Source organism: Dendrobium catenatum, unplaced genomic scaffold (genome assembly GCF_001605985.2).
Source record: "Dendrobium catenatum unplaced genomic scaffold, ASM160598v2 fragScaff_scaffold_745, whole genome shotgun sequence".
Taxonomy (NCBI): Eukaryota; Viridiplantae; Streptophyta; class Magnoliopsida; order Asparagales; family Orchidaceae; genus Dendrobium; species Dendrobium catenatum.
Window position 1 is genome coordinate 68,194 of NW_021319207.1, and position 12,650 is coordinate 80,843.

The 12,650-nt window shown below is 35.4% G+C and overlaps 1 protein-coding gene across 1 annotated transcript in view; it reads right to left on the reverse strand.

Moving 5' to 3' along the window:
- Positions 1-218: 218 nt before the first annotated feature.
- The window catches only part of LOC110094362 (protein CLT1, chloroplastic), a 36,965-nt gene continuing 24,533 nt past the window's right edge, over positions 219-12,650 (reverse strand). Inside the window, exons 5-10 of the mRNA XM_020819582.2 lie at positions 10,733-10,832; positions 10,606-10,641; positions 10,365-10,415; positions 10,129-10,252; positions 5,010-5,135; positions 219-626 (exon numbers count right to left, since the gene is read on the reverse strand). Of these exons, the coding sequence (XP_020675241.1) occupies positions 448-626; positions 5,010-5,135; positions 10,129-10,252; positions 10,365-10,415; positions 10,606-10,641; positions 10,733-10,832 (616 nt within the window). The 3' untranslated portion in view covers positions 219-447. The remainder of the gene's footprint in view (positions 627-5,009; positions 5,136-10,128; positions 10,253-10,364; positions 10,416-10,605; positions 10,642-10,732; positions 10,833-12,650) is intronic.

Sequence of the window (12,650 nt, forward strand, 5' to 3'; positions counted from 1 at the left end):
GCGCTAACGGCGGCGCTTCTGTTTTTGCCGCTCTTGCTGCCACCATTGCCGCCGCCGCCGCCACTGCTCATCCTCTTCATCCCTCTAGCTATCATGCTTCTCCTACTCATCCTTTGTTTGCTACCTTACGACACAACCATGACAGACATCTCTCTAACCTCCCACTTCCCAAATGAGTGAGAATATCCCTCCACCCTCAAATCTCTAATCTGTTTGTATTATGAAAATGATTGATTGAACTTTGATGTTAACGAAGATGTCAATTTCAATTCGTCTCTCAGTTATTATAAGCCTAGCTTTCCTCCCTTTTATTGAATGAGGAATGCATTTGGGAGAACTTTGGTTCTGCCCAATTCACGGCTAATGAGGTTTTGGATGGATGAGCATGCAATAAGGGGAACAAAGAATGAGAATGATAGAGAGTTCGATACACTGTTTTCCATGGCCTTAGCGTAGCCTGGTTTCCGGTGAGAGCTTGGTTGTTGGCCTTGCCGGCGATGGAGTCCATGTGTAGATGAGAAGTCCGGCGACAAGAACAGCTGCGCCCAACATGAATCCTGCCGGCAACGGTGACGGAGCCCCTATGAAGGGGAGAGGAAGTGTGAAGGCGTAGATGGAGAGAGGCACTGTAAAGACAAATTCAAAGTTTTGTTAGTACCATCACAAGGAGAAAATTGTTCAATTTTGATGTCAAATATATGCAATACATACACAAAAGCTTTTGTGAACTTCTCTTGCCGACATTTTCCCCTTATTTTACTAGTGACTATGTTTATGATCTGAGACCAATGTTACATTTATTATTATGAATAAGCATAAAACAATATACATTGAAGAAGTCTTTAATTAGCTCTCTCTCTCTCTCTCTTTCTCTCTTTTAATTCCAATATATATTGTTTTGGATTAATTACGACTGGATAGAAGTTTAATTGGACACGTTGGTTAACATAATTATATTGAGGAAAAATATTGCAAAGAAATCCATTGGAAAAAGCCACGGGTTTTGAATACCACTCAGAGAAAATAAGGAGAAAAGCTAAAAGGAAGCAATGACGTGCTGGTTTAGACCAGCGAACTACCAAAGAAAAGTCCAGCACCGATATTGTAATTAAGAGCAATTAGGTCCTTTTCACTCGGAGAACGGTCATAGTTTATTGATTAGTTTAATTAATCTTTCTATTAGATTTATTCAAACAGTTCCTCCATAATTTCGGTTGAACTTAGCTCAGAATTCTCCTATACATTGGATGTATCTTCTCTACATAATTCTAAGTGGTTTGAGTTCCATATATAGTTAGGTGTTATATACAAAGGGGCATAAATAGAATGTTTTCTGAAGTACTATGCTAAGGACTATTATAATTGGAATGCCATTTGGAGGATCCTTTTCTTTAATAATTTTACTGACACGCCCTTCTATGCTGAGCTGTATCCACAAATGAATATTAGTTCTATGATTTCTATCCAGTTTATCTTTTATCTAACATTGATCAGATCTGAAATCATAAAAAGGCTGCCATTCATTCCTTTATACGAATTATGCCAACCATAAGTGCCTTCTTAGGGCATCTCCAACCGAAAATCTCATTTTTCACTCCATAATACAGTGAAACTAAAAAATGACGTGATTCATCTCCAATCGAACTACATTTTGCGCCCTTCACAGAAGATAACCGTTTTCTCCTCTTTGGCGCGTTTCTTCGGCAAATCCAGTAGAGACAGAAAAATAACACAGGTGAACAGTGCAATGCCGATATTGGCGTCACACTGTTCACGCGCAACCAAATACTAGAAGTTTTGTCGTTCGGCTCGAGCTCGCGAGTAACGTCATTTATGTGTTTGGAGTTCGATTGGAGATGCACTTAAACTTTTATTCCCATGTATCGATTACCCATTCCATGATAGTCCATAATGGATTATACTATTCTAATGGAGAGAAAGTAAATAGATTAGACATAATTGACGTTGGCAATCCATTAGGACCAGTAAGATCTAACCTGTAAGTCATAATAGGCTAATCAAATAAGATTTAAAATCTACCTTCCAGTACAAGAATGACAGATCTCAATACTGAGGTATCTATTTCATTTGTAACTCTTGAAGTTTTATGTTTTTAAGTAGTTTTTAATATAGTAAAATAATATGAAAGATCTTTCCCTCGATCTCAGGAGAAGCTTTCCCAAGTAGTGGAGCCCATAGCGGGAGAAAAAGGCAAAAAGAGGAAACATCATTAAAAAAAAATCTACGAAGAATAATGATGTGCATCATTGAACCTATAAACCAATTCCTGTGGAAGCACATATGCTCAACAACTGGACATGACAGTTTTATATGGCTTTGTGCATCAACTTTCATTAATATATGAATCTCCAGTTGTTAAGTGTGCTTTAGTTCATTGCGTCTAGCCTCCCTGCAGATGCAAGTGGTGAAGTTGCAGATGTGTTTTTTAGTTGTAATTTGTATTCTAGCTGTCAGGATAATCCTAAAAAATGATCGATTTGATGCACAACGACATCAGCTACTTATGGATGCAGTTCAAATCGCAACAACTATATCAAATCTTGTAGAATTTAATTTGTAAGAGCTAAAAAGTTGAACTCTAACATGTATAAATAAAAAAATTATTGCATGAAAACCTTGCGCACACACAAATATATAACTTACAACATTTAAGAGAGATTTTTTATATGAAAAATCTGGAGAGGGAAAAGCATAGGACCTAGCCCAATTGAAACAGCTTTACTATGTAAGCTGAAAATTATAAAGATTCACCTCGTTCTATTGTTGGGCGGGATTACAATATTTGAACGGTAAGATTCGCCTTTTTCTATAGTTGGGCAGGATATGGCATAGCCAAGCAAGAGAGAAAAAAAACAGAGCTTATATTTTGATTTCTGTCAAGATGTATATCAAAAGCTGTAATCCACTCACAATTCCCCATTATTTCATTGCTATAACTGAAGGACAAAACAACTAACAAGCTATTACAGACCTATTACCACTAACCTATGATGCACAAACACGGACACGACGACACGGACATGACACGACACGGACATGGGACACGTTAATTATTGAAAATATAGGACATGGAAACGGGTTGGACACGACATTATAGTTTTTATATTTTAAAAATAGTATATTGAAATTGAATAAATATAATTTTAAAAATAATTTAGAAATAATAAGTCATTTAACTCAAATTTGTGCTATTATGATGTCAAGAGTCGTGCGTCAATGCCATTTATCAATCATCGAGCGAGGAGATAACAATGTTTTCGAGATTTGGGCATTGATGTTATGCAGTAAATATTGTGAGTCAATGCTAAGAAGGCGTTTATCGTCGATGTTGAGAGGACGTTGGTCGTCAAAGTTGAGAAGGCGTTGGACAAAGATGAGATGTCAAGTTGTGGGTGTAGAAATTGCTAGCATCGAGCATCAATGTAAAGACAATGTCACACTTTGATATGGAGATTGTTTTGAAATGTTGATGTTGTAACGACGTCAAACGTCGATGTTGAGATGACATCGGGCATTGTTGTGAAATCAAAATTGTAACCCACCAAAGAGAAATGAAAAAGAGAATATTCAATAAATTGAGTATTAAGTGCGGCGATTGATTCTGTTGTGGATAAAAATTTTAGTTTTTATATTTTAAATGAGTAAAAATTTCAAATATAAGAAATCATCTTTAAAATAATTCATAAAATATTTAAGATAAAGGTGTGAATGAAGGGAGGGGATGGCTAGGTTGCAGCTCTTGGAGGGTAAAGAGGTAAGCTGGGGAGATAAAATAGGATCTCGGCGGTCGACTATGGATACTAGGTCTGGAAAGGATATCTAGATCGGGCAAGCCTTCACATGTCACAGTTTTACATACGATCAATTCTTGTGGCTGTGAGGTGGATCGACAATTGAGTTAGGGAGTCGATCTGACGAAGGCGGTGAAATTGAAGCTTTGTGGTTCAACTTGGGCGTCGGATCATATGGTGAGGGCTACAGGTCGTGGAATACCTAATTGCAGCTAAGTATGGGATTGGGAAGTTAGCGGAATTCAAATCCGACTGATTTGCACATAAAGGCATGGAGGTCTCCAACCTAACGTTGGATCGAATGTCAAAGACGCTCAAATGGCTCGAACAACTGGTTGTCGCGTGAAGGAGGTTGAGTGACGAATGGTTGAAGGAAGAATCAGTGTGATTCGACCGCAAGTGTGAGGAGAACCGAAAGTGGAAGCTTGTATGTGTTATCTAATCGAACTCCTCTGCTCGTTGCTGCTTTAATAGACAAACCTGAGAACGAAACATAGCGACATCAAATGATTTAAGCGAAGCGATGAGAAGCAGCTCTTGTGGGGATTTTGATTGGATTTTTTGAAGTTTTTAGTTGGATTTCCAACGATTTCATCGGATTTTGATGATACGAGGTAACATTTATTCGCCCTAATTTTGATTTGATTTTTGATTTTTTTTATTAATCGAATTAATAATAATGATAATAAGTTATCCTTATTATTATTATTATTAAAACCTAATATGACATAAATAGGCCAATTGCTCCAAAATTGTCTCGATTTACGTGCATTTCAAGCAAAAAAGAACTTGTAGATGAAAAGTTTTAAATTCTATTTACTAGGAGAGGAAAGAATAAAAAGATATTTTACCATAACTCTCCAAAATATTTCAAGCCTAAGGCTTTCCTTTGGTCCCATTAATGTATTTTTTTCTAGCCCTTTTTTATATAACATTTTTTTTTTTGTTCTTACTTTGTTTTGCATTTTTTCTCAAAGAATGATAAAATTTCTTGTTTTCACTTTAAAATAATTAGTTTTATCCAAACAACCTCATATTTAATTTTCTGTTTTCCTAATTTTTTTAGTCAAAAGCTTAATAATTACCCATGTAATGTACACCTCTATTTATCATTTATCATTCTTTAAGTACATCTAAGTTTGAGAGTAATAGTAGGGAAATACAGTTTATTAGATAGGAAAAGAGACACATAAGCACCTGAGAAAGTCGAGGCAAGGCAAGACGCCACAGCTGAAGAGACCTTAACGACATGTAGCATTGATATGTTAAAGGCCATGTTAACCACCACAAATAAAAGTGGCAACATTGGCGCTCCTTCACATCCTGTAATCGATCAAAATTGAAAATGTTATTCTTTAAGAAAATTTAATCGTAGTGTCAATGATATCATACAAAAGTAATAAAAACTTCGAACTGTTGAAAAAAGAAGAAGTGAAGAGATTTACTAGGCTAAAGTAGACAGTTCTTCTAATAAGTTTATCCAGGGTAAATAAGATATTTGTGTAAATCATAACTTGCATATAAAGAGTTTAGCTTGTCATCTTTTAGCAGATAGACGGCACACAGTTGAAAACTCTAAGCAATAAACAAAATATTAAGTACAAAAGCATATGAGTTAGAAAAATATTGAACTAGAAGTCATCATGTATTTACTACATAAAGCAGCACAACAGAAGAATATATTTATATATATTTGTAGAGGGATAGATTACTATCCTTCTAAATAGATCGACGAAATTTTCAAACATGATTTATTTTATCCTGTTTTCAAACATGCAACATTTAATTAGAAATCAAGATTTTTTGTCATAATCTACACAAAGCAAGACACCAAATTCATAAACTTTGTAGATGATTTGATCATAAGCATAAAACATGCAAACATAGCAATTGAACTATGAGATTTGTTCTTTAAGAGAGAGAAAAAGTGAATGAGAGAGATAGAGACTACTGTTCTTTTAGAAGAATAATAGAGTCAGATTTTCTCACACATCTTTCACCCCCACCTTATATGATATTGAAACTCAAGATCACACCCTCTGATGTGAAACATATATAGAAATAAGAATTGCTTAAGAATTAATAGCTTAAGAATTAATAACAAATTGTTACGCTTTGATAATTTTATACTCAATATTTCATCAAGATAAGAGTCTAGGATTTCTTAGTTACAGTTGTGCTTTGGCATGCGGTTAAAGAAAGATTAACATGACAATTTTAAAATAAGAACAAAAATCGCAGTAACACTAGATGCAAAAATAACAAAATCCACCGTTTAACAAATAGAAAGTTCACCTCGAGTTCCCCTCACTTTCACTCTTGATAGTGGGTTCAACATGAAAATAATTTCAACAAACCTAGAGATGCCACCAAAAGAAAGAGTACACCTACAACATTACCCAATGAAAAGTTAGCCGGAGAGGAAGAAGTTGGTGGATGTCCGATAACTCGCCACTGTCCGGAGGTTTGGTGTACTTCGGGAGCAGACGTCAAGGTGAAAAAGATTCGGTCGACGTAGTCGTCGACTGTGGCATCGATCTCCAAATTGACGTTGAAGAAGGGAGGCCAGAGAATATCTACTCGTCCTTGAAGATCATACACGAAGTCGTGGCCTCTTTCAGGATCAGCCATTCATGGAGAGAGGCCGGTTTGCGAAGCTTATTCCTTGGAGGTGCATGAAGTAGTAAGAGCAAATACGAGGGGAGGAGGGAATTAATTCCTCGATTAATTTCCCTTGATTAGAAATTAAAATTAGAATTAAGTTGAGAGGAAAGGAGGGAAAATTTGAATTCAAATTCTCTAAGTGGTGGAGAAATTATTGGGGATTGGGTTTATTTGGTAAATAATTAAAGTGGAGGGGAGAGAGATGGGAAGGGACGGTGGCAAACAAGGAAGATAGGGAGTGGGGGCCGGCGGCTTGTGCGGGGATTAGTGGGATTAATTAAGAGGGTAGGAATTTAATTGGAGAGAAAAAAAGGAGAGGGAGGGGGCCGGCCAAAAGGTAGAGGGGAAAAGGGTGTCCACATTCGATGTATGTGGACCCTTGTATTAATTGTTGATTGGAGAATAAAATCTAAATTAATTTCATATTTAAGGTGATTAAGGGACTTCCTAAAATAGATGTAGGCTATTTAAGAAAGAATTTAAAATTCAAAATTCATTTGAATTTGAATTAGGAAACTTTCCAAATAAGATATGGACTAAATTAGGGAAATAGTAATGGTGTAATTGAAGGTGAATCAAGAGGGATATGGATGGGTAGGTCGGCGTTTTGGGCTTGGCATTGGTAGGCCAGCGGCTAGAGGAGGAGTTAGGCTTGGTTTGGTGGAGGGAGGGGGTGACAGTGGGGCTAGGGAGCCATACGGTTGAGGTATGGGAGGAGGGGCCGGTGGCTTGAAGTGGAAAGGGTGAGGTGGCCGGCAGTAGGGGTTGAAGGCAAGGTGGTCGGCGGTTGTAGGGAAGATGAAGGAAGAATAAAAATAAAACAATACAAACCGCGAGCCCGATCTCTAAAATTACTATCGATGCATCAGATGTAATTAAAGACAACGTCAAATTCATAGAATGTCGCCAAAAACAACGTCAAAGGCCTTCAAAATATCAAGTCATTTTTTTAATTACATTACCTATTATATTCTATGAAAATGATCGAAATGATGTTTACATAGCTTATATTGCTTCCCTCAAATTTCTTCTTCCTTGTTGTATTAAAATTACACAAATCACTGCGGTTAGAGGAGGAGTCAGGCTTGGTTTGGTGGAGGGAGGGGGTGACAGTGGGGCTAGGGAGCCATACGGTTGAGGTATGGGAGGAGGGGCCGGTGGCTTGAGGTGGAAAGGGTAAGGTGGCCGGCAGTAGGGGTTGAAGGCAAGGTGGTCGGCGGTTGTAGGGAAGATGAAGGAGGAATAAAAATAAAAGGATACGAACCGCGAGCCCGATCTCTAAAATTACTATCGATGCATCAGACATTATCAAAGACAACGTCAAATTCATAGAATGTGGCCAAAAACAATGTCAAAGGCCTTCAAAATATCAAGTCATTTTTTTAATTACATTGCCTATCATATTATATGAAAATGATCGAAATGATGTTTACATAGCTTATATTGCTTACCTCAAATTTCTTCTTCCGTGTTGTATTAAAATTACACAAATCACAGCCCTCCCCCCCCCCTTTGTTGAATAAAAATCAACTAATTGTTTTTAAAGAAAATTAAAATCATAATCTATTTCTCTAAAAAAAAGCACTTACTCTTTTTCCTTTGTCGAGATTGAATTTACAAACTTCTCTTCTTCTAATCATTCATATTCCTCTCAATCAAACACAATTTCTCTTTCTCCTTTCTTACCTTCGACTCTTTCAAATCGAACAAAATCTGCCATCAAACACAACTTTTCTCTGCTTCTTCCTTCTCCGAACGACACTTTCTTCCTTCAACTTAGCTCGAAAGCGAGAAATTTCCATCTATACATACGGAGGATCGCATTTGTTCGTGTGAGAAACCATTGTTTAGGCTCGGTTGGCTCACCCGCTCGCTCAATAGCGCGATTGCTCGCTCCTGAGCTCAAACCTTATATTATAATGGACTAGTTTGATTAAATCGGTCAATCAACCAATTATCACACGAATTGTCTGATCTAAAATATAATTTATCTTTTAAAAATTTAACCATAAATAAGATTCCCCAAAACAAACCGGGCGTGAACTTTTTAAGTCCACAAAAATAAGAATGGATCACCTTAAAATGATTAAAAGAATAAAAAATTACTAATCTTTATTTATAAATTGTTATAAAACTCCTAATCTTTAGAACTATTAAGATAATAGTGATTCCTATCCTTGCTTGCATCACATTGACTACTTTTTCTTCACATGACTACTTTTTCTTGTTATATATCAAGTGCAAAAAGAGAAATTATCTATATAATCAAGTCTAATGAATGGAGAGAGCACCCACCATCCCTTATTGTATAATTTCCTCCCTATCTACCTCTACCTATACACACACAGAGAAAGATGTTATTTTCTATGTATAGATTAAAGCCATCAAAGAAAAGGAAAATTCAAATCTATCAAATCTACCAAATATATATTCTATACAAGTTTTTATTAATCCATTCTCCCCATATTTACTAAATAATAAATTAAATCGGAAAGAATTTCATCTCCTAATTACTGAAAAGGCTGAAATAATATTAAATTGAACTTTAAATACTCTAATTTTTACAAAATAAATCTGTGACTTGAATTATTGATTTAATATAAATATTATCTTAACTGATTATTAAATATTCTAGTATATATTTAAATCAATTAATTGTTAATTAATTCAATTTATGTTTTCAAAATACTTTTATTTGGATGCTTTAAATATCAAAATATTTATCACTTTACCCTACAAAACTAAATTATGCATTATCACCATTTATATTATAATAAAAAGCCCCATGCAATGCATGAGGAAATAATAAAATAATTGTAATTTTTATATAGGACCTAAACTATAATATCACTTTTATTCCCATGCATTGTAACGAGTAACTTTTTCAAACTATGTTAAGTGCCTAAACTTGCAACTAAGTTGCTCTGATTATTGATTTGCTTGGAAGATCTTAATGAAAGACAACAAGAGCATTGAATACCAAGTTTTCATTTGAGCTCGTTTCTTAAATATTTTGGGCACCGCCATTGAATATCAATGAAAATAGTTTGCAGGCACCGGTATAAGTTATTTACTTCCCTTAACCTGATTAGTGCCAATTAGATTGACTTGAACTACTGTAGTTGACTTAAATTTTTAGTTTCATATAAAAATTAAATATAAGAGCCTTCTTTGGTTGGAAGAAATAAAAAAAACAAAAGCAAAGAAAACAAAGATATGCAGTTTAATATTTGGTTGCGCTTACACGTGCAAATTGAAGTATTAAAATGCATCCATATTGCTGAATTTACTTCGCATAACAGGTGAGGTTTAAAAGGCTTCAACGAGTGGGTATAAGAATGTTATTGCGTTGCATCAATCTAAAATAAAATTGGAAGTTAGAAACAGCACATCATATAAAATGCAAGAAATCCAATCAATAGCAAAACAAAGACCTTAAAACGAGGAATAGACCATCAAAGAAAGGCAGAAAGCTTTTATGGTATGATGTGCAATTGTGGACAAAATGCTGATTTGTATGGATCTTTCTCTCGGAGAAGAAGGGACTGAAAGATACGAAATGTTTTTTTTTTTTTTTTCATTTGAAAATTCAGTTATTTTATCAAGGAAAAAGGGAAAATTACTTTCAACTATTTAAATACCATAAACTTACCACTTGCCAGTTTTCCTATATTGAGAAAGCAGGCTCCCCCATCTTTAATATATGTCGGTAGCATAGAAAATGGAATTCCCCACAACTTTGACAGAAAAGGAAGTAGAAGACATATGAACATGGCCTGAATATGAACCAAAAAAAAAATGTTATGCTCTGAAGACCTACGTACAATGTTTGGTGAGTGCACTTGAATTTTCCACATGATTAAAGAATAATCCTAGAAAAGCTCTTACTTGAAAAGCAGATCCGAAAGAGTTCACAACAAAAAGGTCAACTGATCCTCCCTGCATTATAAAGGAATTTTGATTTATCCGGAGCACAAAATTTGCAAATAGTAGTGCGAGTATTTTAATTGACAATGCAGAACTTCTGGAAAATGGCATATTGTCCACAACTAAAAGACATTTGCATCATTGCATGGTTATCAAAACGCAGTATAGAGCTTCAAAGTTTGAGTGATGCCAGCATGTATACCTTCAACCATTTAGTCGAATCCAAAAATATTTTTTCCTGCAGGGAAACATGTTTACATGCATCAGCAGTTGGTAGATAATAGAGCGAAAAAATAAAAGTTCCACAAAATCAACAGGGATTTTTATACCTTCAAAACTGTGTCAGCAGCTTGGAGAAAAAATGAAGAAATCATTAGAAGAATCCAAAAGATTCCAACATTTTGCAATGAAATACCAGAACCAGAGCCACTGAAAAAGTAAATAGAAAATCATTTCAAAAGAGGATGGAGGACTCCTTTAAAGCACGAACCAAAGATTTAATTAAAAGTGTTTCTTCTTGTCCAATAGCTACTACGTGATTTGAGCAACCGATATGAAGGAAGTTTTAAATATGGAATGATCCTATGAAGTGTATGGTTCGAATTAGGAAAAGAAAACAATTTAGACAGAACAAAGGACATGTCTGTAAGTACCAATGCATGACTCTTACCGCCTGGCACATAATTGAGTAAAACTTATCTCTTGGAGAAATAATGTTAGCATGTCTGATTAAAATTATCCATTAGAAAAAATGCAGAGGTACAATCAATTTCAAAATAATTTAGGATTATAAAACCTCTGCATTGGTCATTCAATTCGTGGGGATATTGAAGAGAATAAAAGTTTAAGAAAATTAATAATGTTATGAATTTGTTTAACAAAATGATAATTAGCTAATACGTCTAGGAGAAATTTGAAAGGGTATATGATAATAGATTGTGCATGAGTGGTGCTCCTTGAATACCATTGAAATTCTATAAAAGCATCACCATGGCCCACATAAGATCCTCGTAAAGCATAAGATGTCTGTCCAACTCATCAATCCGTCATTTCTCATCCTCATTTGTCTCCCATTAATTATATTTTATTTTCCCCCAATTTTAGGACTAGTAATTGGCACTGTTTAACACCTATAAATATACACCAATTATATAATTTTAATCCAGTGAATAAATTCTTCTCTCATATTTCTTGTCTACAATTTCAACATTGTATCAATGTGTGATCCATATACCCTTACTTGCTCATCATAAGGGTTCGTCCGAGCCAAGCCTAGATCCAATAAGAGTGTGCCTCAAGAATCATTGTACACTCATCGTTAACTCATCTCAGCTCGTTGATCTCATCTTGCCGAGAGCTGCCCAATGCCCACCAAACAAATTTTCACCATGTCGATCTCATCTCGCATCCAGATCGTTGAACACTTCTCATATCCAAATCACCAAACTAGTCCATACACAAATTATCAAACATTCTAGAGCTCGTCAAGAGCCCACCTTAGTGAAATCATCAAACTCATCTTGAGTTTTGCTAGCCTCAGACTCACTCACATCACGATCATGAAGTTCTCGCAAATGCCACACAAAAGAGCATTTTGATTGCGAGTTCTCCCCTCACTTTCAATAAAATATCGTTGACCTAATTAGATTCTTCATTATAATCATAACTATGGTTAAATATGGAATGGTCTTCGATAAAGGCTTCCTCTTTGACCCCGCCATCAGCCATGAAATAATCATTCATAGCCACACCAGCAATCATAAAAGCTTCTCATCCACAAACTGAATTAGCAAAACTATCTTCAATCGGCCCAATCAATCATGATGTTCATAAGTGAAGAAAATAATGATTATTATCTCAAGGGTGAAAACAGTTCCTCCTCAAAAGTAAAATATTAAATAAAAATCATGGAATTATAACATAGCATAGAAACTCTAAAGAAACGTGCCTCCATACTTCCATCATTCAATCAAGAGCAAATGAAAATGCTGAAAAAGGTGTTCAGGTAATGCAAAACCAGCCCAGTTCCAACTGCATCTAACATCAGCATCGGATTAACCAATCAATAAGGTATGATTGTAAATGCCTTTAATTCAAACATTCGCAATACCCATTAATGGATTGTGCGCTTAAAAGAATCAAAACGTATGGCCCGGTATATATCCCTATTTCACAAAATATATCTTTGTTCTAAGGATTACCAATGATTTTTCCTCTTCAGTTAAAAGCATTGGAAGAGTCAACATC